At 43.4% G+C, this 26,155-nt stretch overlaps 1 protein-coding gene across 4 annotated transcripts in view; it reads right to left on the bottom strand.

Moving 5' to 3' along the window:
• cep112 (centrosomal protein 112) overlaps positions 1–26,155 on the bottom strand; it is a 191,343-nt gene that overhangs the window by 95,022 nt on the left and 70,166 nt on the right. For all 4 annotated transcript variants that reach the window (XM_066641756.1, XM_066641758.1, XM_066641755.1 and 1 more), the window contains 4 exons: positions 25,588–25,680; positions 25,339–25,398; positions 24,020–24,099; positions 2,302–2,437 (listed from right to left, as the gene is read on the bottom strand). In XM_066641756.1, coding sequence (XP_066497853.1) covers positions 2,302–2,437; positions 24,020–24,099; positions 25,339–25,398; positions 25,588–25,680 — 369 coding nt within the window. The remainder of the gene's footprint in view (positions 1–2,301; positions 2,438–24,019; positions 24,100–25,338; positions 25,399–25,587; positions 25,681–26,155) is intronic.

Below are 26,155 nucleotides of genomic sequence, written 5' to 3'. Positions count from 1 at the left end.
TCTATGGCTTGCTGCTGCCCTTGATTAACCCCCTGCCAATCATGCAAATACTAAAACGAATTGATTTACAGCTGATTACAAATTAAATCTAAATTGCGACTGATTTATGTATAAAATACAATGATCTGTTCATTCATTTTGAGCCGTTAAATATGGAAAAGTTGTATAAATGTTACACTACGTTATCACGGGCAATATGTTTTATTAAACTAATGAATTACATCACAACCACAGCACAGAAACAGCCCATTAACGGCTTTAAGTTATAACAGATATCCCTGTTCTTTTGGTTTAAAGCAGGTAGGGTCTAATATTTAGTCATTTTATAGTCTTCATTAATTACAACAAAGCGTACACGACTGGAAACGCTTTCAAAAAGATTTCTAAAGGCTTAAGCCTCCATTAGTCCACAGTCAAGCAAATTTAAAAAGGAAAACAAAGGAAAAATAATATCCACGATATGCAGCATCCAAAGTTCATCATAAGGACAAACAAAATCCAAAAGACCTAAGGTAACAACTGAGCATCTCTAGGTATCTCTTGCACTTGATTACTTCTAAGATCATGTGTCTGATAAGAAACAAAATGTGAAAATATGAAACAAAAGTGATGTCCCTAAGATTTTCTAATGACATCTCATTTCAAGTTTCTCAGGTAAAGGAAATAAAACCAAAAATCTTTTGGTAATTGTACACAGCATGACGCTTGAATAAGAACGAAATGATGTCAATATCTAAACCTCTTCTCAAAGGGAAGCATGAAGGGAATGCAGTGGAACAGGGCTCCTTTTCTGCCTCGGGGCCTAAACAGCTTGCAGTGAAGGATCAAAGTACAGTTGAACCTCTACTTACGAACTTGATCCGTTCCGTGACCCGGTTCGTAAGTAGAAAAGTTCGTTTCTCGAGTCAATTTTCCCCATTTAAAATAATGAAAAAAAGCGATTAATGGGTTCCAGCCCCCACCCAAGAGTCACCCTTTTTGCACTGATATATGTTTACAACACTCTCAAATTAGTAAAAAAATACATGTAGCGTTACTAAAAATAAAAGAGAAATACAGTGGTAACAGTAATAAACGACTGGCTGGAGGAGTAACACAGGCACTGGCTGTATGACGGGAGGTGGGGGGTGGGTGGAATAACGGAGAGTAGACGGTGAATGTGGGGAGACGAAGCGTAGATACGGTTTAACTTAGCACCAATTTCGATGTCTGCTATTTACACTAATGCTAAATTGCTAAAGCTACAATGTGCTAATCTTAAAAGCTCACTCAAGTCTGGGCGCTGGGAGACTCGCCTATTGGGGTCAGTGGCCATTTCCAGCCGCCGGCTCGGAGGAGGCTCGGGTTCGTTTCTAGAGTCGTGGTTCGTTGGTGGAGGCAAAAAATATTCAAATGCCCGGTTCGTATCTGGGAAAGTTCGTTAGTAGAGGATCCACTGTATTCCAAAATGCATTAAGAAACTCTACAGCAGGTTTATCTCTGTTTTTATGATTCTGCTACAAGTAATTTGGTGCAATGTCATTTGTTTAAATTGTGTTAAAATCTCTAGAGTTTGAGAAGTGTTACCAGGGCTGCACCGTATCGTATCGTCTGCAATAATGTGGTCATAATTTTTAAACCGGTAAAAAAAAATTAATATTATGGTGATTATAGCGGATATAACCCATTATGCCGTAACACTATTTTGTTCGGTGGAAATATTGTGAACAGTCTTTTTATTGTTAGTAAATTACTGTCATTAAAAAGTACAATTAAAAAGTGAAATACTGAATGTTAATGTATTGTATTAGATTACGTTTTACCCGTTTTTAAAAAAGCAATACACCATTCAAGGCCGAGTTCCCCTTATTTTAAAACCGTAAAAGGAGTTTACTAATTCCAGTGGGTTAAACCTTTCTCAACTCTTTTCTCTTTTGACGTCTCAACCCACATTCCAGGGCCTTCCTCAGAAAATAAACAACTGATCTCAAAGCGTTATGTTCATAACAGGCACATGTGTGAGATACTGAATGCCATATGCAGCGAGTCAGACTCCCTGCTTGTGCGGTGATATCCGGCGAGACAGTCTGGACAAGCTGAGTTGATTTACAACCAGCCATTCCTGCTGATTAGTTCAGTGCTGCCTGTCTGGACTATAGGGCAGTTCATACAACCAAAACACAAGCCAGAGCCAACACTCAACTGTTTCTGTAGCCTTCCCCACTAGCGACTGCCGGCAGACGACTGGAGACGGGCTTGTTAGGATTATCGGTGTGTGGGTGAGAGCGAGCTGTTGGGAGGAGAGTGTTGGTTGAGGCTCACCTGCTGCTTCATGTCGGTGTAGACCTTCTCTGAGCTCAGCTCCACCTGCTTCTTAAAACTCTCCAGTGCCAGCTCCGCCTGCTGGGCCTGCTGCCTCTGTGCCTCCCTCACACGACTCAACTGCTCTTCTTTCTCCCTGTGAGAAAGAGTCAACCATGTCTCATATTGTATGCATAACTTAATATTCCTGGAAAGTACTTTTTCTTGAAATGAAAAGAGGTGAACACAAGTTAAATATGGGTTTTTCTCTTTTTTTATTTATCATTTTGTAAAATATTAAGTTGGGCAGCACGATGGCGCAGCAGGTAGTGTCACAGTCACACAGCTCCAGGGACCTGGAGGTTGTGGGTTCGATTCCCGCTCCGGGTGACTGTCTGTAAGGAGTGTGATGTGTTCTCCCTGTGTCTGCGTGGGTTTCCTCCGGGTGACTGTCTGTGAGGAGTGTGGTGTGTTCTCCCTGTGTCTGCGTGGGTTTCCTCTGGGGACCCATAAATTGGATAAGGGTTACAGATAATGAATGAAAATATTAAGTTCAGGAAATACTCAATAACCCGCATTAACATGTGCGCATGTGTTTTCTCTGTAGAGCATGTGCGCAACAAACATATCATTTGAAAAGCTGCACATGACGTTATTTTCAGAAACAAAAATTACAATGTTTTGTCTACATTTTATTTATCTCTGTTAACTCTGGTTCTCCCATCCTCCCTGAAACTTAACGGACGCAAAAAACGCTTCCACAAACTGCTCAATAACTGATCTCCAATTCAGCCAGAAAAGAAAAAGCTGTAAATAAAGTGGGTGTGAAAGCATAAGCCTAAAGTATCTATAGAATTCAACCCAAGAGAATTGGGAGCCGGCCCAGCTCTCCTCACAGAACCCAGTCCAAGCCCATAATGTCCCCAGGCATGCGCTGTGGAAAAACACACAAAGACAAAGACATAAATGGTTATTATTGTACTGCAGCCTGCATTCAGTGGGGGGGGAGGTGGGGGGAAATGGAGTGAAAAAGAAAAGGAGGAAAAGATTTCTACTTTTCATCACCTGATTTGTGCTGCTTTTCAGAGGCAACACAGGTTCAGTGCCCATTACAGCACTTCAAACCATAGCGGTGAGGAAAAAAGAGAGGGGGAGGAGGGGGGATTGAATACGGAGTGCTGCAGCTAGCAAAACAAACAAAGCTTCAGCGCCATGTCGAACAACAATACAGAGAGACAGCAGCCAAAAGAGCTGTCAGAGTTAAGACAGTCTTCAGCCTGGGATGAGACTGACTGCTACAGAGAGCCTGTCAAGCTCCTCTAAGGTTTTGTGTGTGTGTGTGTGTGTGTGTGTGTGTGTGTAAGCAGCATCGGCAGCACAGCAAAAGCCAGCTCGCTCTCTTTCCTGCGAGTGAGTGTAATTACTGTGGTAATTACTTTTAATTGACAGGAAGATTCGCTCGAGCCCGGGAGACAAAACATTAGCATGCAATCAAACGCACTAACTGCCACATCCACAAGAGCCATGAGACTCCAGCGAAGCACTGAGGCAACACGGATTACGACACCAAGTGTAATGAAATCAGTCTGTTTGATGTCAAGCAGGAAGGTGAAGCATTTAAGGAAAAAAAAACATAAATGAATAAATAAAGTTCTCTAAAACGCCTCACCTTCCTGAGTGACTTATGTTTTATTTTTTAAAGGAAAAAAAGGGAGGAAGAGAGGAGTCTCTACTATACGCCACTGTAAGACCTTATCGTTCACTCAATTAAATCCCACTTTTTACTTTTCAGTTTCAGGGAAGAAAACCTTACTTTATCAGAACACTTCACAAAGCAGAAGTGAACAAATAAATCTAACCTTTTTCTGTGTCAAAACATTGGTCTGTCGCTAATGCAGTTAGCCGTCTCCCGAGTTTAGAGTCAGTTCCACCTTAAGTGATCAGAAACAGCAGGAATATGTCAGTGTTACCCCCCTATGGAGCAGGAATAGAGCAACATCCTCATCTCGGTTGGTGCTTTTCAGCGTTTGGAGTCTCTCCGTTGTCTAAAAACCTCCAGATGGCGCTTCTCTGCCGTGAGCAGAGAGAGAGAAAGCCTAGCAAACCGTAATCACTGGGGCGTTGCGATTTCGACTGGTTTTGAACATGAAAACAGACTGAAGAACTGTGCGGTACACGTATGAAAGGACCACTCTGCAAACTCTCTGGACCTGATAATCCAGAGTTTCTCTGGAGCTCCTTCACAGTTCATGTGTGAAAGGGGCTTCATCAGCTCCAAGGACTCTCAAACACTTTAAAAAAAAAAATGCTGAAGACTGCTCTGGGGTCAGTCTAACATTCTGAGAACATCAGCAGTTTCTGTGTTTATAAATCAAAAAAATCATTATTTATTAGTAATAGCTTCCTGAGAGCTCCAGATCCTTTCAGATCCACACCGCTGAGTCTATTCGCTGTGGAAGAATGGACAGAAAAAACCGTGGACCTCTTCAGATCTGATCCAAGAGCAGAGTCTGATTACCTCCTGTGTCTCCGAGATGAAAGCTTTATCTGATGGTGACACTTTTGATTGTCTACCAGTTCTTACTTGGTTTAGATCTTTAATCATCTTTTGAACTCCGTAGTACTTCTCCACAGCATTGTGCAGCTCATTCCATAGTCACAATTCATAAAAAAAAGCCTGTGGTTACACAGTCAAAAAAAGTGCTCTAACAAGCAGTCAGACATGAAGACTTTTTCCAAAGTGTTTCATATGATTCAATGACAAACAACCACCTACAGCACATCTCTGATGTGGGATTCGTTTCTGCTTTAGTCACTGTCTTTTTTAATGCACACACAAATGCCAGACATAATAATAACAGGAAATAATGTCAACAAAGAGTGAGAAAATGTACTAAAAAAAAAAAAAAGTTAGGGACCTTTCCCCCCCCTTCTTTCTTTTTTTTCCCAGTGTAATTTTGGTCTCTCTCATGTTTGACATCAAAAGATCCAGAAATTGTCTTTTTTTTTTCCACCCCTCCAATGTTGTGTACTCTGTAAGTCTGTAATTATTAATCTGCCTTGCAACATGAATGCCTACAGGGCAGAGGCAGACACAAAAGGACCTTCTCCGGATCTCTGATGTGGAGCAACCCGCTTTGGAGGGAGAGAAAAGAGGGAGTGGGAAAAAAAAAAGTGACTGAAAAAAGAAAGGAAAGATGGGAAAGAGACGAAGCCACAAAAATAGCCCTCTGAACTCTGAGTCTTTCAAGGAGAAGAAAGACAAAGTGGCTGATTGAGAAAAAGAGGACAAGTCTGCAACCGCAGAAAAGGCCATATACATCACTCTAGCTGACTTTAGAGTAAAGAGTTTGGGCCTATATTCAATCATGTCCATGATGTTATATCCTTAATGACTCATGTGGCAATAACTAATGACACGGACACAGCTGACCCTCGGTATCCACTGTGGACTGGTTCCAGATACAGAGTCCCTTTTATAAAATGGTGCAATATTTGCAGATATCATGGGGCGGCACGGTGGCGCAGCAGGTAGGTGTCGCAGTCACACAGGTGACTGTCTGTGAGGAGTGTGGTGTGTTCTCCCTGTGTCTGCGTGGGTTTCCTCCGGGTGACTGTCTGTAAAGAGTGTGGTGTGTTCTCTCTGTGTCCGTGTGGGTTTCCTCCGGTGTGACTGTCTGTGAGGAGTGTGGTGTGTTCTCCCCGTGTCCGCGTGGGTTTCCTCCGGATGCTCCGGTTTCCTCCCATAGTCCAAAAACACACGTTGGTAGGTGGATTGGTGACTCAAAAGTGTCCGTAGGTGTGAGTCTGTGTTGCCCTGTGAAGGACTGGCGCCCCCTCCAGGGTGTATTCCCGCCTTGCGCCCAATGATTCCAGGTAGGCTCTGGACCCACCGCGACCCTGAACTGGATAAGGGTTACAGATAATGAATGAATGAATGAATGTAGATAACATATAATACCCAATACAACACTGATGTCACGTAAATAGTCATTATTTTTGTTTATAGTAGTTGCTTAGTGAATAATAACAATAATAAAAAAGTCTGTACACTTTCAGTACGGACACAACCATTAAAAACCTAACAACATTATTACAAACCCAACGAAGGAATGAGGTCTCAAAATAGACACGAAGTGAACAATACTTAGGCGACAACTGCTGGAGAAAGACTGAAGATCTGAGAAATGGCTGGAAGCTACAGAAGACTATGCCTTTCCCATAACTCCATTTGTGTGGATTCAGTGTAGTGCTGGATGTGCAGCAAATACAAAAACGAACGACGCACATACGGAGGGTCCACTGCAGTAACAAGTGATGTACATCCACTTAATATACTAAAACAGCACATTCCCTTTTCTAACATACACATAGGGCTATATCAAACACACACAGCACTGTGCAGAAGTGTTAGACACCAGAGGTTATGAGATTTAACGATTTTAAATAATGCTGTGGATGATGTGGAAATCACTCTCACCTACTACTTCATAGAAAAACATTATCTTATGTTATTTGTTTTATATCATTATTTGTTTGTGTTTACTGTGATTATATATAACTTTATACCAGCCCCACGCTCACTGAGAGGGCATTAGTTTAAATATATATCATTACCTTAGGGGCCTAAGACTTCTGCACAGTGCTGTATGTATTAGTCTAGTCTTGGTGCTAAGTTACAGTAGCTTCAGTACATAACCAAAGGCTCTTTTCTGCATAATACCCATTCTATTCAACTTGGTACAACTCTGGATTTTGCTTTTTCATTAGGCAAATGGCACCTGGACACAGGTAAGGACTAAACTGTGAAGTGTAAACTTGCCAAATCCTGACAAAATACAGGCATACAGTACAAACCAGCTATCTGTAAAATCTCTAAGCTACAGTAGAGATCGCCTTTGTTTTTGTCTGAGGCACAATGGCAGTTTATACAATTATGATGTAGTCTTTTGAAGAGGTTATTATTATTTCTATTTAACCTTTATTTCACCAGGGTGGTCAAACTGAGACCAATATATAAGTGAGCCCTGGCCAAGACACAGCACATAAATGTGCACAAATACTACACCCTAAAAAACAACAAACAAAAATAAAATACAATGCATGAAGATATACATTAACAAGATACTTTAAAATCATTGAAAGTAATAAACTGCTCAAATTTAACCTTAAAGGTGTGCTTTAACTAAAATTGAGTCCGAACTGTTGGAATGTCCAGTGTTATATATTTATACAGAGACCTGTTTAACAGATAAAACGTCAGACGAGACGGAAGCTGATCAATAATTGCTTTGTACACAACAATAACCCAAAATATATAACGATGTACTGAAAGTGGAACCCGACCAGTTGCTTCATAAAGTTTACAGTGATGTGTTAAATGACACAATCCAATTAATGTTTACATAAATACCCCCATAATCTAAGATTGGGAAAAAAAGTAGACAAATTTTTTCTTAGCCTGTTGAGTAAAGTATGTTCAGATGGAAGAATCCAGTGAGAGCTGGACAGTGCAACAAGAAACGGAAATACTTCTGAACTCATTCGCTGCTGAGCCATGTAGAGTCCCCCCAAAAAAAAGTCGTTTTTGTGGTAGTGAAAAAAAAAAACAGGTCCCAAAAAGCGAGTAGAGCCGAGTCGAGTAGAGTAGGTACCATTAAGTCATTTGTGGTTAGCTGAACACTGCATAAACCTTGATTAGCTTTGTTAGAGATCAGGATCTTCAGGGGAGGGGTCTGATCGGATGGACCACTGATCCATGAAGAAGGATCTCTAGAGAAGTTAGTTAACAACATTCTTTACATAATTAATACAAGTATGTGCTTCCTAATGCTGGACACCGTGGCTACGATCAGGCTACAGTCAGGTAAAGCCCTTCTCTGACATTGCTTTGAGAACCATCTCTCAGCCACACGCTAATGCCCTGAACATGCTTTGGCCTTTGGTATGAACTACTGTGGGTGAGCCTGCAGTGTGTGATGTGAAGTGAGGAGCAGACATTCTGTCACCATCCATCACAGTGAGCCGCTGGAGATGAGAGGGCAGAGCGAGGGATGGTGATGGCGGCGGACGAATAAAGAAACGCAGGGCGGTGAAAGGGGAATGCCAGCTCTAGCTTTTTCGGAATGGGGTTTTCTGGTCAGAGAAGTGGAAGGAGAGGAGGCTCAAATTAAAGACATGCCGTCAAACCAGAGGAAATCCTTCTCATCCCGTGCTCTTAAAGGGCTTCTGGCAGGGGGCAGGAGGAGAAAGAGAAGAAGGGGGAGGACTTAAGGAAAGGGTGACGGAGCTTCCGCCCAGCCACAGGCCAGACAGGAGGGTCCGTTTTTCCAAGACTCGCAAACCACCAGACGCCTCCGATGTGGAGAACTCGCCGCGGCACAAAAATGACTAGAGAGGCCAGCTGCGGCCAGGCTTCAAATACAGCGGTGGATTTCAGCTTCCCATTCATTTTCCTGCTGCTGGCTTTCCATTTCCGACAGGGAGCGTCAGTCATGGTGGAACTAGGGTTTGGGGGGGGGGGGGGGGGGGGGTGCAAGAGTAATGTGTGTGGCAAAGCAAAGCAAAACCTGGTGGCCTAGTCACCCCAAATATTACAAAACCTAAGAATACATACAGAACAAAAGTGGAATTTCTAATTTCTAGCTTTTAATCTTAATACATATACTTATTTAATTATAATTTCAATCAATTATTATTTACTCTGTTCATTCCTTTAGCACACATTACTCATGATACATGCTGTTAAATAAAATCATGCAGAAGTGGCTTTAAAGTTAAAGCAAATTTTCAGAAGATGCCAATATCCTGCTGTTTATAACTGGATCTGATTCAGAAATAGTGTGTTATGCTGCATTCTGATACATATGGCAACCTGCAGCGCAAACAGCAATGCTCTACAATTCCATTTTTCAGTGTTCTTATTAAAATAATAGAGTATTTAATAAAATATTCAGTTCTCTCTCCATCCAAAGAGGTAGGACTCAGGTAGGACCCTTGTATTGTACGTCTGTAAATAATTGCCCAGTAGAACTGTACAGTATCACATTTTCTCAAACCATCTTACCTTATCAAAGCATTACGGATAAATAAGGTATTAACACTAGGAGCGTGTACATGTGTGGGTAACAGGTTTGGGTACTGAGCAGGGTTTGATCACACCAGAGTGACTCGAGGAGTGGGCAAAGTGAGGTTATTCACCCTGCAGTAGCTCACAGTGCAGGAACGGTGGGATTTAATCGCCTTGATGTAGCTTATAGAGCTGAGTCAACAAGGTTCAATCGCTACTTGATAGCGTTTAGCTCTTATATTAGATGTCCGGTTTCCTCCCACGCTCCAAAAACACACGTTGGTAGGTGGATTGGAGATTCAAAAGTGTCCTAGGTGTGTGTCGTGAGTGTGTGTCGCCCTGTGAAGGACTGGTGCCCCCTCCAGGGTGTATTCCCGCCTTGCGCCCAATGATTCCAGGTAGGCTCTGGATGTACCACGACCCTGAACTGAATAAGGGTTTCAGACAATGAATGAATGAATGAATGAATGAATATCAGGAAGGCCAGGCCCATGTATCTAAGACAATGTTTGCTTTGCATTCGAAACACCGCCACATTTCATAGGAGATGTCAAGCTTAGAGCCAAATATAAATAGGTTACACTCTGACATACAACACACTCAGTTATTTTATGGAGTTATTTTATGACCTACACTACGCACAACGCGGTGTGTAGGAAGACAGTCGAGATTCAACCTCTGACAATCATTACTCTCCAAGAATCTGTTACAGAGCGCAGGGACAGTGTGATCAGATTATGTACCCTATAAGAAGAGTGAAAAGTATTAAACAAGGACATATGTGGCTAATGTGATATGACCAGAGAAATGCAATGGAGGCTAATGTGCTAACTACGGCTGACCCTGAATATTCGGCTATTCCAACATTAGTTTCTGAATAAATGTAGGCAAAGCTCCACTCTACCCATATTTAGGCTCATCAACATAAAAGTCCTTGTATGAATCCTAAATCAGCCAGCCAACGAAGGTGGCTACACCACAGTTTATTTTGTCAGCTTCATACCTCGCTCTGGTTAACCCGTGCATACTCTGTGCCCTTAGTGGTGGTGTATTCACACGTTAGTGAACCTCAGGATTTTAAAGCCCCACCCCCCCACAGAGGGGGCTCTGGTCTTAAAGGAACACCCTTCATTGCACTTCAACTCTATTTTTATTAGCCATTTTACAAAATAATCACGGCTGAGGAGTTTGTCATGTTATCATTGGCAAAAACCAGCAATGTCTTCCAATACTGAAGGAAAACGTATTAAAATAACGATCCTTAATAGTCCAAAAGGACACCACAGACACGTTGTTGTTTTATTACATTATTAACAGCCAACAGCATACATTTTTAGTTTCTATAGTTAACCCACTGCTGTCACCAAATTGTGAGTAATATACAATGGAAGTACTGTATTTGAGACACTGAAAAACCAACACCTCACCACTTTTGACTACTTCTACACATTTCATCCCTAAACTATTGCATCAATCTACATTTATTTCGACTCAAGAATGGAATACTTATTACAATCAAAGCCAGCATGCATTTGCATATTGACACGTATGAGTCTGCCTGAGGGAATATGCTCAAAACATCATGCTGAGACGGCAAAGGTCAGTTTAAATTAGAAACACAGCAGAACTGGGCGATGCTGTAAAGAGATGTTTCACTTGAACGTCTTGTAAACAGAGGGGGATGCACCGAGAGGCTTGAATCTGGCCCTTGGCCTACCCCCTTACATTTCTAAGAGCCGTGTGGTTGGACGCGATGGACGTATAAAGTCAGAACACCTACATGGATGCACAGGTCCCCACGTGGGCCGCTCCAGTCCACACCAGTCTGTAAAGCTGAGACCAGCCACTTCGCCAGTTTGCATAAGCAGAATGCTAACGAATCCAGAAAGAGATCAAAGCTGGAAGAAAAGAGGCAGCGCATGAAATGAGGGGAAAATGAAAAAAACTGAAATATTCAGTGCCCTAAAAAGGGGAGCGGCATTTCTTCTCTTCTCTCGCTCATCCAATACCCCCATCCACCATTGCCATCTCCCCAGAGAGCCAGAAAAACTGCAGTTAGAGCTAGGGCTCACAGGCTCCTCGACTGGCATGCAAATACGCAAATGTTCAAAAATAACAGCAGCCGCAGAGTTGTGAAGAGTGAAGATTTAACACTACACAAGTGTGGTCAAATATTCTGTAAGAGGGCAGACAGTGAAAGTGAGAGTCGAAAAAAAAAACAGAGGAGACAGTAATGAACTTAAAGATAGCAAATGGAGGCTGTCTATAATGATCAGAAGGGCATTTGTTGGAGATTTAATGCGGCTAGATCTGAGAGGCAAAATCAGGCCAGTGCTGGAGAGAAGGCCCTGCAGTATGACATTAGCAGCCGAGGCACCATTGTGCCAGTAATGTCACCGCCTGAAAAGAGAGGACTAAATCCCCCTTTTTTGCTGCAGCATTGAGACGTAAGAGCCGAGGGATTAGTCCTTACCAAATCAACATACTGTTAAAATGTACTGCTGGCTTATTTTTATTCCCTTTCCCTGCACTGCCTGCATAGTATAGCAAATATTTGTTCTGAGAACGCTTCAATGGTGAATAAATAGCTGGCAACAATTTGCTGACTGCTTCATGGTTCGCTTTTTGCAAGCGCTGGTCTTGTTGGACCTAAACAAGTCACATCAAGAGCCGAATTCTTGTCTTGCTAATCAGCAGCAATTCAAAGCAAGCCAATATGGAAAAAGCCACAGGCCAAAAGCTATGTTAATGACTTTGCTGTACTGATTGCGTAGTATGTTTCAGGCTGTAACAGATATGACAGCAGGGACCACCAGTGTGAGCAGAGCAGAGTTCAGAAGGTCTGCTTTTCCCTTTAATGCCTGCTCCTTCTGGGTGGTATTGGGTTCACCAGAAAATCTGAGCACCCCACTTAAATCAGTGTCATTACCCTGACGCTGCAAAAGGACTGTCATACAACATGTATCGTAAACCTCCCCGTCAGCCCTTTCAGGTTTATTTGGGGGGATACATTGAAGGATGCGGTTTGCATATGACAAAAGGGCCCACTGGGGTACAACAATATGTTAGGTTTCAGACTTTGAGAGAATACAATCAACATTAACACAGTAGAAACCAACAAGTATTTGTTTTCTATGTGAGCTTACTCATCTAACCCAACGCTCGTGTATATTTTCCAGAAATGCATACTCCTATCTTCTCTCAAGCTGCACCCAGGACTTGGTTTAGGTCCCACAGACCTAACTATAGGTCTTTCACTGCCCACTGTTGGCACATGCAGCTATAACGATGGGAGATTATTGTCTCATTTCGTTTCATAACTGGATCATTCCCAACATTAAAACCACTAAGATCTTACATAAATAGCTTGATTAACTTACAGTGGGAACAATGAAGGTCTGAGACATGTTAGGTCACAAGTAAACAGTCCAATCGTGAAGCTGATGTGTTGGAAGCTGTGTGACAAGCGCTAATTTGTGACTTGATCAGAGCATCTCCAAAACAGCCAGTCGTGTGGGGTGTTACTGGTACGCAGTGTGTGCTACCTACCAAAGATGCTTCAAAAAATAACACATGAACCAGTGATAGGGTCATGGGTGCCCAGGGGAAACCGAGGTGTGCAGGTGTGCAGTAATTTGTCAGAAAAGCAATTATAGCACACATTGTTGAGAAGCTAAACGTTGGCTGTGACAGTAATGTGTCAGAACACACAGTGCATCGTAGCTTGAGTCCACAGGCTGACCTTGTGCACCGCAGTTCATATCAGAACTGGACCAAGAAGCGATGCAGGAAGGTGGCCTTGTCTGATGAGTAATGTTTTCGCTCACACCATATAGATGTAACCAAAAGAAATATCCAACTTTCCCAGAAAAAAAAACTATGTTTATGGTTTACATATCATCATGCTTTGGTGATGTGTGTGCTTCTGGATGTCAACACAACATCGCTGCAGCACTGACCTAGGGTTTAATAGTTCACACTAGTCCTGAAACCATCCATGAAAGGCTCTACTGAGAGGTGTTGGGGTTATGATAAAGATTTAGAGGTCTATAGACATCTAGTGTTTGGTAGAAATGATATCCTCATAGCACTAATGCTACAGTAAAAATGTTGAATATAGACACAAGCTATTTGTGCTTTTTTTTTAAGCAGATGCATGCTCAATATCCAAATAAACAGCTTATAATATAACGCTCTCTCATGGGCAAGGTATCACCTATAGGAAGAGCATTAGACTGTGAGCTAAAGGGACTGACAGGATACGTAAAACGCAGGGTGGAAACTGTGACTGTGTTTGATTTAAATGCTTTCAGATGCTCTTTAGAGGCGCGCATAGCAAGAAACAGCTGGCTAGGTTTTCCACTGATATGCAGCAGGGCACGTCTCTCTGCTCTTTCCTAGCAACAGCTTGGACAATCCATAAAGTTGGATTGTTCCCTTCCCCAGCAGTGAGGGGCTCTGCTGCTCTGTCAGCCATGCCTTTAGCACACTTTGGTTTCATTAGCCATTTATGGGGATGGTATGGAACATCAGGCATGTATTAGCCACACATGTACACAGGTCGTAATTCATAAACAATGAGTCAAAATGAAGAAAAGGCCCGAAGTGAAGGGAAAACAGATGAGGGAGGAGTAAACGTACGTTAATGACATGACGTTCGTCCAACAGTCGTGTTCAACATGGAGGGATGGTGTTTATAACATGGACGTGTCAGCTTTTACCTGCGTAAAATGACATTTATGTCTATCGTGGCTAAGAGCAAACATTTGAACCGCAGCCAAATCAGACTGGATTCTGCTATCACTTCACTGAGCGTGAGTTGGGTGTGAAAAGAAATCAGATAAAGTACTGTTTACTGACTGCCTACAAGAGAAAGGGAGCAGGGTTTGAATTCTACCTGCTTCACTGAAGGATAAGACGAAGCCTACATTCTTGGTAAGTAATGTGTTTATAGGTATCTCCTGTAAGTCATTAAAAGCACGTAGACAGACGTAGGAGGACCTTTAAATGACATCAACATATAAGACAACCCTGAGGATCTTTCATGGCTCTGTTACCAGCTTCTGATCATTGAACGGACTGCGCTATCCACATCCACGTAGGCAGACAGTGCTCAGACAGCCTCCATCTCCCCCTTCACCCATTCGAGCCCCACCTGTACGTGCCAACGCCGGGGAGGAATGTGGGCTAAGATAAGGTGGCTTCAAATGCACATGGGCTTATTGATTTCCATGCTCCGACCATCTCTCCACATCAAAAAAGGTCACAGTTGGTAGAAATGGAGAAAAAAAAAATAAAGGATGATGGGGTTGGGAGGGGGGGCTTTGTTCTGCTGCTGCTGCAGTGCCGGACGGCTGGGCCGGGTTAGAGAGGGAGCCTCGGGTTCTAAGCCTGCGCCTTTCAACTCAGGCCTAGCCTGCTTTTAATAGAAACATAGCACATTTGAAGCCAGAAAACTCGCCTGTATCTGGCTATGGATCACAACACGAGCCTGGTTCTGAGAAACTTCAGAGACAAGGACCAAATGAACCTGGGCAGGTCCAAAGGCAAAGCTATTGATCCGAATTAATGCAAGTTTTTATGAAGTTAAAGATTTGTGTTGCTTTTAAGTGCTCTGGTCAGGGAAGGGACTTTGTTAAATTCATCCAGGGAATGCAACAATATCTGGTTTTACAAGAAAAAAAAAAGGAAAGGAACAGCATTTTAGGGCCAGCCAGTTTGTTATCCAGCCTATTCTTATCCCCCAGACCGATCCAGCGGGATTGGAGTGATTAGGCCGTTTGATGTTGGCCCCTGAATCCCTGAGAGCATGACCCCTTAACCCTCCCCCCGCAGCCAGAGCTCCGCTGGCTCATTCTGTGCACAGCTTGAGCCGAGAGGCTGCTTGCAGAGAGAGAGCTCCACAGCTGTGAACGTGGAACAACACAAACGGGCCAGGAATGCGGCCCTGGTGCACTCCCCTCACGTGAGGGGGTTTACACTGGCATCCCCGCCACAGATTAAGACGGCACTCTTGCTTTACTAGCGCTGACGGCCAATTTAAACCGGCCTTAAGAAGAGCGTCCACTGATCTCGCATTCTTCTCATTATGTTATAGGTCTTTGAAAAGCGATGAAAGCCAAAGCAGGAGCGTGCAAATGAGCCTCAATCCAGAAGAATCAAGGTGAAAGAGGGAAGCTTTGAATAGCCTCCATCTCATTGGCGCACGGGCGAAATGCGACGATGAACCCGAGGACCTGAAATGGTTATGATTAAAGAAACGAGGTTACAAGATGGAAGAGGGAGCTTGGAGGGGAGAGAGTCACGAGTCATAACTGCAACCACGCACTCCTGAGAGTGCGTGAGAGAGAAAGAGAGAGGTTGAAGAAGTTCATTGTCATTTTCTCTTCTTTTTTTGTATTGTATAAATATCATACACAGCCGGTTCTAGTTTAAGAATTCAGAACCAGTTTCCAAACGCACAACTGCTCTGCACACCACATCTCTGCCGACATGCTAATTCCCTCTGATGATCAGAGAGACACAAGGATGAAAGATGGAAACGTTCGCTTTTTTATATTCAAGTATTGTACTTTTGTGTGGCGTTGCTATGGAAACACAAGTCAAATCGACATACACAACTACTCATTTGCATGGAAAGGTGGAGTGGAGGGGGAATTTAGGGAGGATATTTTATTCTTTCGAAGTGGAAATAAAGGCAGGGGGTTGGAGTGTGTTATACTCAGTAAACTTTATAAAAGATTATAATAAATACGCTGACTGACGTCTCTGCCCTAAAACAACGTTGGGCCAAAAGCAAAGAAACATGGAACAAAGCTAAAAAGAGATATTAACAAATACACTGATTCAATTGCGAGCTTTTTTTGTTTTTCCTTGAGTATTTTTAAAATGCAATAGAAGGCTGTGGACTGAAAGGTCGTTGGTTCGATTCCCACGAGCAGCAGGAAAACTGGGTGCTGTGGGAGTGAAGGAACAGCACTGTCCTCCTCCTCCTCCTTAGTCCACTAGTGTGTGTGTGTTTACAGCCCTTAGTGCATTAGTGTGTGTGTTCACAGCCCTTAGTGCACTAGTGTGTGTGTGTTCACAGCCCCTAGTGCACTAGTGTGTGTGTTCACAGTCCTTAGTCCACTAGTGTGTGTGTGTTCACAGCCATTACGGCACTAGTGTGTGCGTTCACAGCCCTTAGTCCACTAGTGTGTGTGTGTTCACAGCCCTTAGTCCACTAGTGTGTGTGTGTTCACAGCCCTTAGTCCACTAGTGTGTGTGTGTTTACAGCCCTTAGTGCATTAGTGTGTGTGTTCACAGCCCTTAGTGCACTAGTGTGTGTGTGTTCACAGCCCCTAGTGCACTAGTGTGTGTGTACACAGTCCTTAGTCCACTAGTGTGTGTGTGTTCACAGCCATTACGGCACTAGTGTGTGCGTTCACAGCCCTTAGTCCACTAGTGTGTGTGTGTGTTCACAGCCCTTAGTGCATTAGTGTGTGTGTTCACAGCCCTTAGTGCACTAGTGTGTGTGTTCACAGCCCTTAGTGCACTAGTGTGTGTGTTTACAGCCCTTAGAGCACTAGTGTGTGTGTGTGTGTGTGTGTGTTCACAGCCCTTAGTGCAATAGTGTGTGTGTTTTCACAGCCCCTAGTGCAATAGTGTGTGAGTGTTCACAGCCCCTAGTGCACTAGTGTAATATTTGCCAACAGTGACATTAACTTTACCCCTAACCTTAGCCTGCTGCAATGCTATTAACCTATAGCTCAAGTGACAAGAGTAGTGCATTCCACATTTATAAAGAAGGGTACGATCTTGGGTTGAGCATGTCATTAGTTTCCACAACATGCAGACGTCACCAGATTCACTCTTAAGAAGATAAGAAGGCAAATGTCACCAAGTTCATTATAAACTCTTCCAATAAAACAATTATAAATGTGAAAACAGTGGCCAGAAGGATACATCCACAACATTCACTGGCCGCTGTAACGTCAAATACGTTCATTCTTGCCCTGTGATATAAAACACCGGGGAAAAAAAAAAGTAATGGCCTCTCTGTGTAGTATTCTGTCGATGTGCAAAGTATATATAAGCACACACTTCTCCAACAAGCAAGCCCCTCCGCTAATACAGCAAGCAAACTGTGCTTTTAAGCAGCTCCATCTCGTTGAAATTTCTCCAGTCATCCTCACATCTCTGCTATCAGGCGCTGCACATTTGATGTGTGCTCTCGGCCGGAGCTTTGAAGTCCTGGGCTGACTTTAAAGCTGGTCAGACGCGGGCAGGTAGCAGAGAGTGGGTGGGGGGAGGAGAGCCCAGGCACTTGTTAGCCTAATGACTGCTTAAATAGAGTCCACACTAAACCAACACCTGCGCTACACGTTACTCGCATGAGCTAATTTATGTGTCCTAATCTGTTTGTGATTGCAGATGTGTCCCCTGCTCTGGGCTTTGGGTGTCAGAGAATGTGATGCCTTTGATCCTTTCAAAAACCTGCTTTTAAGTCATTGTCGTTTATATTTTCATGGAACAAATTAGAATGTGAATACAAATTCATAACTAAGATACGTGTTCATGCCTTACTTCCAGGGCTGGTTAGTAACTAGTTACTTGTACTGTGTAATTGTGTAGAAATATATTTTTTCTTGAGTATTTTTAAAATGCTCAGTGGACGTTGGTTCTTTTTCCACGAGCAGCAGGAAAACTTGGTGCTGTGGGAGTGAAGGAACAGCACTGTCCTCCTCCTCAATCCACGACTGAGAGGCCCTTGAGCAAGGCACTGAACGCACAACCACCGGGAACGTCTGCCCACTGCTCAGGGTGTGTGTTCACAGCCCTTAGTGCACTAGTGTGTGTGTTCACATCCCTTAGTGCAGTAGTGTGTGTGTTCACAGTCCTTAGTGCAATAGTGTGTGTGTTCACAGTCCTTAGTCCACTAGTGTGTGTGTTCACAGTCCTTAGTCCACTAGTGTGTGTGTGTTCACAGCCATTAAGGCACTAGTGTGTGTGTTCACAGCCCTTAGTCCACTAGTGTGTGTGTTCACAGCCCTCAGTGCACTAGTGTGTGTGTTCACAGCCTGTAGTGCACTAGTGTGTGTGTTCACAGCCCCTAGTGCACTCGTGTGTGTTCACAGCCCTTAGTACACTACTGTGTGTGTGTTCACAGCCCTTAGGGCACTAGTGTGTGTGTTCACAGCCCCTAGTGCATTAGTGTGTGTGTGTGTTCACAGCCCCTAGTGCACTAGTGTGTGTGTGTGTGTGTGTTCGCAGCCCTTAGTGCACTAGTGTGTGTGTTCACAGCCCTTAGTGCAATAGTGTGTGTGTGTTCACAGCCCCTAGTGCACTAGTGTGTGTGTGTGTGTGTGTGTGTTCACGACTGAGAGGCCCTTGAGCAAGGCACTGAACGCACAACCACCGGGAACGTCTGCCCACTGCTCAGGGTGTGTGTGTTTTCACAGCCCTTAGTGCACTAGTGTGTGTGTGTTCACATCCCTTAGTGCAGTAGTGTGTGTGTTCACAGCCCTTAGTGCACTAGTGTGTGTGTGTTCACAGCCCTTAGTGCAATAATGTGTGTGTTCACAGCCCTTAGTGCAATAGTGTGTGTGTTCACAGTCCTTAGTCCACTAGTGTGTGTGTGTTCACAGTCCTTAGTCCACTAGTGTGTGTGTGTTCACAGTCCTTAGTCCACTAGTGTGTGTGTGTTCACAGCCATTAAGGCACTAGTGTGTGTGTTCACAGCCCTTAGTCCACTAGTGTGTGTGTTCACAGCGCTTAGTGCATTAGTGTGTGTGTGTTCACAGCCCCTAGTGCACTAGTGTGTGTGTGTGTGTTCACAGCCCTTAGTGCAATAGTGTGTGTGTTTTCACAGCCCCTAGTGCAATAGTGTGTGTGTGTTCACAGCCCCTAGTGCACTAGTGTAATATTTGCCAACAGTGACATTAACTTTAGGGCACTAGTGTGTGTGTTCACAGCCCCTAGTGCACTACTGTGTGTGTGTTCACAGCCCCTAGTGCATTAGTGTGTGTGTTCACAGCCCTTAGTGCACTAGTGTGTGTGTGTGTGTTCACAGCCCTTAGTGCACTAGTGTGTGTGTTCACAGCCCTTAGTGCAATAGTGTGTGTGTGTGTTCACAGCCCTTAGTGCAATAGTGTGTGTTCACAGCCCCTAGTGCACTAGTGTGTGTTCACAACCCCTAGTGCACTAGTGTGTGTGTGTTCACAGCCCTTAGTGCACTACTGTGTGTGTGTGTTCACAGCCCTTAGGGCACTAGTGTGTGTGTTCACAGCCCTTAGGGCACTAGTGTGTGTGTTCACAGCCCCTACTGCATTAGTGTGTGTGTTCACAACCCTTAGTGCACTAGTGTGTGTGTTCACAGCCCTTAGTGCACTAGTGTGTGTGTGTTCACAGCCCTTAGTGCAATAGTGTGTGTTCACAGCCCTTAGTGCAATAGTGTGTGTGTTCACAGCCCCTAGTGCACTAGTGTGTTCACAGCCCCTAGTGCACTACTGTGTGTGTGTTCACAGCCCTTAGTGCACTACTGTGTGTGTGTTCACAGCCTTTAGTGCACTACTGTGTGTGTTCACAGACCCTAGTGCACTAGTGTGTGTTTGTTCACAACCCCTCGTGCAGCAGTGTATGTGTGTTCACAGCCTTTAGTGCACTAGTGTGTGCGTGTTCACAGCCTTTGGTTTTCTAATTGATTATTTCAGTGGTTTATCATTTGAAACCAAATAGAAAAATATAAATCCATACACACTTCTGTTTTGGTACTGGTAGTACTGTATTTGTACTATGGTTTTGCGATCATATATGCACCTGAATTCCTATCTGAATTCCTAACTCCCTCAAACAGAAGTTGAAAACAAACACTTAGAGGATCGTTTGCTTTTGCCAGGTAAATAAAATAGTAAGGGAAAAAAAAGGTACTGAAACAGTTACTTTACATTACATACAAGCATTTTACAGCAGAACTATATATAGATACAGTAAACAGTTAACTGACTAATCAATCATTGACTAAGAATACATTCTGACAGAAGGTGTATGCTAAAGTGATCTACTAAATACACAACAGAAAATAGTTTAAGTGCTTGGTCACCCCTTGTGCCCTGGGCTACAGCTGTATTTTAAAAGGCTTATGAACCTTGCAGAGGCTTGTTGTGGTTGAGACCATGTTAATGGTGCAGAACCCACTCATTTCATTAGCAGTCGCCTAATCTGTATACAGCCTGGTAATGTGGCAATGAATGTCAGTTATTACAGCAAAAGTGCAAGTCCAGTTCAACGCTGACACATGCATTAAAAGTGTATGGACGTACGAAAGAATGAAAGGATTTTTAAAGTTTCAAAAACATTTGACATTTATAAGGGCTTCAGCTGAAAATATCAAAAGTATCTCTATGACCCTTAGGACTTATATTACCAACGATTAACAACAGTTCAAACTCTACCCACTTTTATCACCATTTTAATTCTTTTTGCTCTGGAAGAAGAGCTGTTTGACTAAAACGCTGCCTTAAAATTCAGTCAAATTACAGTATCTCAGTAGGCAGCATATTTAAGGTGTCTAAGCATTGGGACAGCCTAAGATTCGGGACTGTGTACACTGTGACTAACTATAAAATGCTCTCTATGTAGACAGCTCACTAGGATTTGGGACAGTCCCAATATTATCCCCAAAAACAGAATGAATCAATGCACTTGCTGTGCTTTTTCTTTGATGAAACTCATAACAAATAAGTTCTTCTGACAAAAGAGCGGGAATATGAATATGGAATTACAGGTGTACACAAAAGAATGTGTTAAAACATATTTGTATATCTAATCTTGATCAACAGCGGCAAAGCCACTATAACAACAGTCGCAAATTTGGGATTTTTCTTTTAAACTTTTATTTTAGCTTTTATTGAAGCCTCCACTCTTCTTTAACGTCTTTCAATATTGTGGGAATCTGCGCTCGGTCGAGTGGGAGGGGCTAAAGTAACGGTAGCAACTGTTAGCCGATAGCCTAGTGCCTAGTTGTCGCTCATATTTGACGAACCTGTTGGTTAATTCTAGCAATGTGAGCATGTGTTGGCCAAGTTACAACTTTAATACTAAAAGCAGACTTTCAAGAAAGAAAATATATTAAATACATCAAAGTCCAAAAAAATCTCAATTTTACAGTTAAAGTTAACTTTAACAAATAAGGCAACAAGAAATCTACGATGAGTCTTCTGACTGTTCCTTCAATTACCCATATTTAGTTACTTAATTAATTAAGACACATTTGGTTCATCAAGTCTTCAGTTAGCATTGGACCATGCAGTCTTCCGTAAAACAGCTCATATTCACAAGGAGACTTTTTAAGAATCAACCACTTCTGGTCTACGTTAGATTGGTATGCTTCTTTATCTCTTAAAAATAATTAAAACCTTTGTTTTAAAAAATTGCCAGAAAAATCAGGTCATAATCTTGTTTGTTGTAGAAAAGCATCAACTGCTTTAACCTTAGAATAAAGAGCAGGCCAAAGAGGGTGATTAAAGGTGCTTAATATGCAGTCGACGTTAATGATGGGAGCCTAATTAAGGCTGGTCAAGTTACTACCAGCTACGTGTGATATACCACACCCAGGGGCCAAACAAACACAAAAACAGTAAACAGTGAGCTCATAGGTTGAAACAAAGCCAGCCTTACATCATTCTTTCAGCCAGGATGTGAGATTCTGGATCAGTGGGAAGGTTCTGCTCATACACAAGTGTGTGTGCTGAGCTTGTCAAGCTGAATCTCAAGCTGGGAATGAGGCTTCTTCTCTCCTTTGTGCTAACAGCTATGAGAATGAACACAAGTACATGCCAAGGGCCAGGTGGACAGCAGGAGAGCTCGACATCAGTCTGGCAAAATAACATGGTCTGCGCATTCAAACGCTGCCTGGCCACTACCACGTCTCCTGCCGCATTCCTGTGGCAGGGAGTAGGCTCAGTGAGCGCGGGCGGTAACCCTGCACTAACGCCACATCTGAGGGCCACACTGAGGGCCAAGAGATGGACTTTCCCATAACAGGGCGTTGAGCTGAGCCACTTCCACCGACGGCGACCACGAAGCACAGTCCAGGCCGCAGCATTGTTTGCATTCTAGCTCAGATGGGTTAGCGAAGAACAATGCAACTTCAGCAGTAACAAACGTACTGGACATTTTGGTTAGTGGATTCTGGTGAATAGAAGAGGGGATATACATGGATTAAGGCGCCATATGATGTTGCAGTATAGACTTTCCAGTGATATCACCCTAACAATGTGGCCAATAGCATTATGAGGGGAAACTGAGACTATGATTTAACTAGACCCCTGCCATGAAAGGGTTATTATGTTCATGGTTAGGGGCATGAAGCCACCAAAGGCCTTAAAGGGAATACTGACCTTAAAGGCCTATTCACACCGGGTACAAGTTTTTCACACGAAAATATGGATGCGATTTTTAACGTAGTGTAACCTTCACACAGAGTCCGACGTGTCTTTTGTCTCAGCTCTGAAATCAGGGGGAGACACAGGAAGAGGAAGAAGTAATTGGTTCATTGAGTCGGAGCACCGCAACTCAACGCCACACTGAACCCTCACAGTGTCCAGAACAACCCAGGCCTTCAGCAGTGTTTCTGAGGCTCACTGGGGGAAGTGTTTCTCCTCTCAACTTTCTTTAACCGCCGCAGTTTTACAGTCAGCGTGTTGTTGTTCTTTAAGCTTTGTGTCCCACTATGAACATGATGAGCTGTTCAGTCGTCATCTTCCTACTTGTTTGTTTTAGGCTGTAACCATGACAACGGCGCCCTGATTGGTCGGTCCGATTTTAATGAATCCGTAAAATACAGAAAACAGAACAGGGTCTAATTCAAAATCTGACGCAGCGTTGCAGTCCGTCAGTTTCAGACTCGTCATGAAGGACACCGTTAATAAACCTGTGCTTGTTTTCAAAACCTGTTTTTTCTCGATGTGAATAGGCCTTTACGGTTACTTAGTGTAACCTAGTGCAAGCTATTTTGGGATTGTAGCACAGATAATTTAATAGAATAATCAGAATTTTAAAACAAATATCTAATAATTTGTGAAAGGCTGACTGATGCATGACTGATCCATGTGGCACAGACTTGCTTGCTGGAAAATTTGACAGATAAATCTAGGCCCTGAAAACGTAGAGCAATTGGTTGAATATTTAATAAGCAGAGATCTAGTCAGGCTAGAAACTGGAAACATAGGGCACTGGGAACATAAGTGTCACTGTGTTTTTTCACTGAATGTATTATTCATTGATAGTACATAGTGCTAACCTGTCTTTGGATGGATGGATGGATGGATAGGTGGCTGGATGGATGGATGGATGGATGGATGGATAGGTAGATAGGTGGGTGGATAGATAGATAGATAGATAGATAGATAGATAGATAGATAGATAGATGGATGGATGATGGATGGATAGGTGGATGGATAGATAGAGATAGGTGGATGGATAGGTGGGTGGATGGATGGATGGATAGATAGATGGATGGATAGATAGATAGTTTATTGATTCTGAAGGAAATGAAGCAGCCAGTAGTAACAAACACAACACACTAGACTTCACAGTAGAGCGGACGTTACCATTTACAGGACACAGTAAACTGTCAACTTGTCAGCTTTTTCAGCTAGCGTTTATCAACCGTTAGCTGTTTCGTCTCACCTGAGAGCGTCTTCCAACTTGCTGGCCTTCCTTATGGCCTCGGTCCGCTCCTTCTCAAGTTCGACCTGTAGAGCCTGCACCTGCAAGGGGCGGCAGAGGCATCCATCACTCAGTTCGTCCCCCCAGATCCCACCCACACACCGACATTCTGCAGCTGGGCCTCTGTACAGCCAGCAGTCTGCTTCCTCTATCTCCTGTGGGTCAAGGGTTATCCCTGCCCAGCCCCTGTCTGACTGCATGCTGTTGTATATGACTCTGGCTGTGCAGATGTGCCCCTTACACTATCCACCTTTATGGCCCTGACGGAGGCTTTGAAGGTGGGGTTGAGCGGCTGTGGTCCAGGTGTTGTTGCCCTGATCTTAAAACACAATCTCCGCCTGATTGGGCCGGCCCAATTCATTAGGACAGCTTCCTTTCTTTTTTTTTTTTTTTTTCACTTTTGTTTTTATGACAGCGCAATTGCTTTGAAGAGCCTTGAAAGGCACTGCCCGCAGCAGGCCCCGTTAAAAATGTTCACAAGTGGCCATGCGGATCAAGTGGGCCCTGGACATGAGGAATGGATGTCCAAGTTGTGCTCCCCTTTCATTTCAGGTAACCCCTGGCACTGCGACAGGTGGCCTCTCTCGAACACATGCAGTACCCAGTAATCAGCACTAGATTTTACAATCTCAGAGTTCAGGGTAAATAGAAGGAACAGAGTAAATGCTTTTCTCTTTAATTTGACACTGTGTATCACATGTCCCCCAAATTTCCAGCGTTCCAGAGCAGCGATGTGCGTCTGAGCCGCCCCCTGACTCCACGAGGAAGCGTGTTAAACTTGTTTGGACCTTTTGGCCCGGTCTGACTTTTCCTACGACATGTTCCTGACGATGACCAATAGGAGGATGGAGCGCTGTCTGGTGCACATCTGTAAACACGGAGAAGAGAGAGAGAGGGAGGCTCTGCTGCAGCTGTCAGTGGAACAACCAAACTGAGGAAATGACCTCAGGTTCTCTTTCAGGAGACAGTCCACACTCTCCTCTCCGTAACCACCCAGGAACGGTCCACAATCGCTTTTTATCTTCCTCTTCTGTTCAGAACAAAACCACCAACATCACACAGTGCTTCTGTCAGCGTGATTCAGTTTCTAAACCCGCGTCCCGATGACATCTGAACTCACGCAATGATGTCCCCAGTCTCCTGACCACGACACGGCACGAGTTTACAGCGCTAATCTGACCCAGCGAACTTCGGGAAAGACAAAAATAACGTGTAGTCTGATCCTGGCACAAATACTTAACACAAATGGCTGTCTAGATATAAACAGAAAAAAAACTCACCTTCGACTCACTGCTGAGTTGAAGTTCTTTTGTTTGTTGATGCATCTTACTTTCCAGCTCCTGGGGGAATAAAATGATAAATTCATATTAAATCCCACACAGGGTTTAAAGCTTTAATTCGCACTACATACGGTCCATGCAAAACCTTATTGATCTGCACATGGATTCAAAATGTGAAAAGGCAGGAGTTAAGAAAAATCTTTTATTTGTTCATAATAAATTTTAAATCAATATGCAGCAGGTGCTCACCCTGATCTGTTTCTGCCTCCTGTGCTCGCTGTCCTGCAGCTGCTGTCTGAGCTGAGCCACCATGTGCTCCAGATCCTCAATCACCTCAGAAGCCTAACAATAAAACCCCAGGAGGAAACGTCATTTACGTAATTACTGTTTCTGATTTAGAAGGGCATTATTTATCATTATTCGGTGATGGAAATGTAATCTGCGCCATTTTGAGAACACACCAACACTCTTGACTGAGTGTTTGAGTACTTAGGGCAAGTTGGAAATATCTGTGAGAATATGATGGCATTCAGTTATGAAATCATCAGTGAGGTCACATATTTGATTTTAGATGATTAATGTGGATCACGTTATTCACCCCATGCTCTACGGCCTAATGCTGCGGTATTAATACCCATCTGACCAAGGCTTGGCACTGGGCATGGAGATCTCAGGCTGAGCTCATCCAGTGTCCATTCAAGTTCAGGCTTTTCCGTGGAGCAATACACTGGGAAATCTCTGTCTACAATGAGTGCACCTTAAAGGGAATGTTTACAATTATGGGGAAAGCATGTCTTTTAAGGTGGAACAAAGTGTT

This window comes from Hoplias malabaricus, chromosome 13, assembly GCF_029633855.1.
Source record: "Hoplias malabaricus isolate fHopMal1 chromosome 13, fHopMal1.hap1, whole genome shotgun sequence".
Lineage (NCBI taxonomy): Eukaryota > Metazoa > Chordata > Actinopteri > Characiformes > Erythrinidae > Hoplias > Hoplias malabaricus.
The sequence above is the reverse complement of the archived record's forward strand: the minus strand, read 5'-3'. Positions and strand labels throughout refer to the sequence as shown.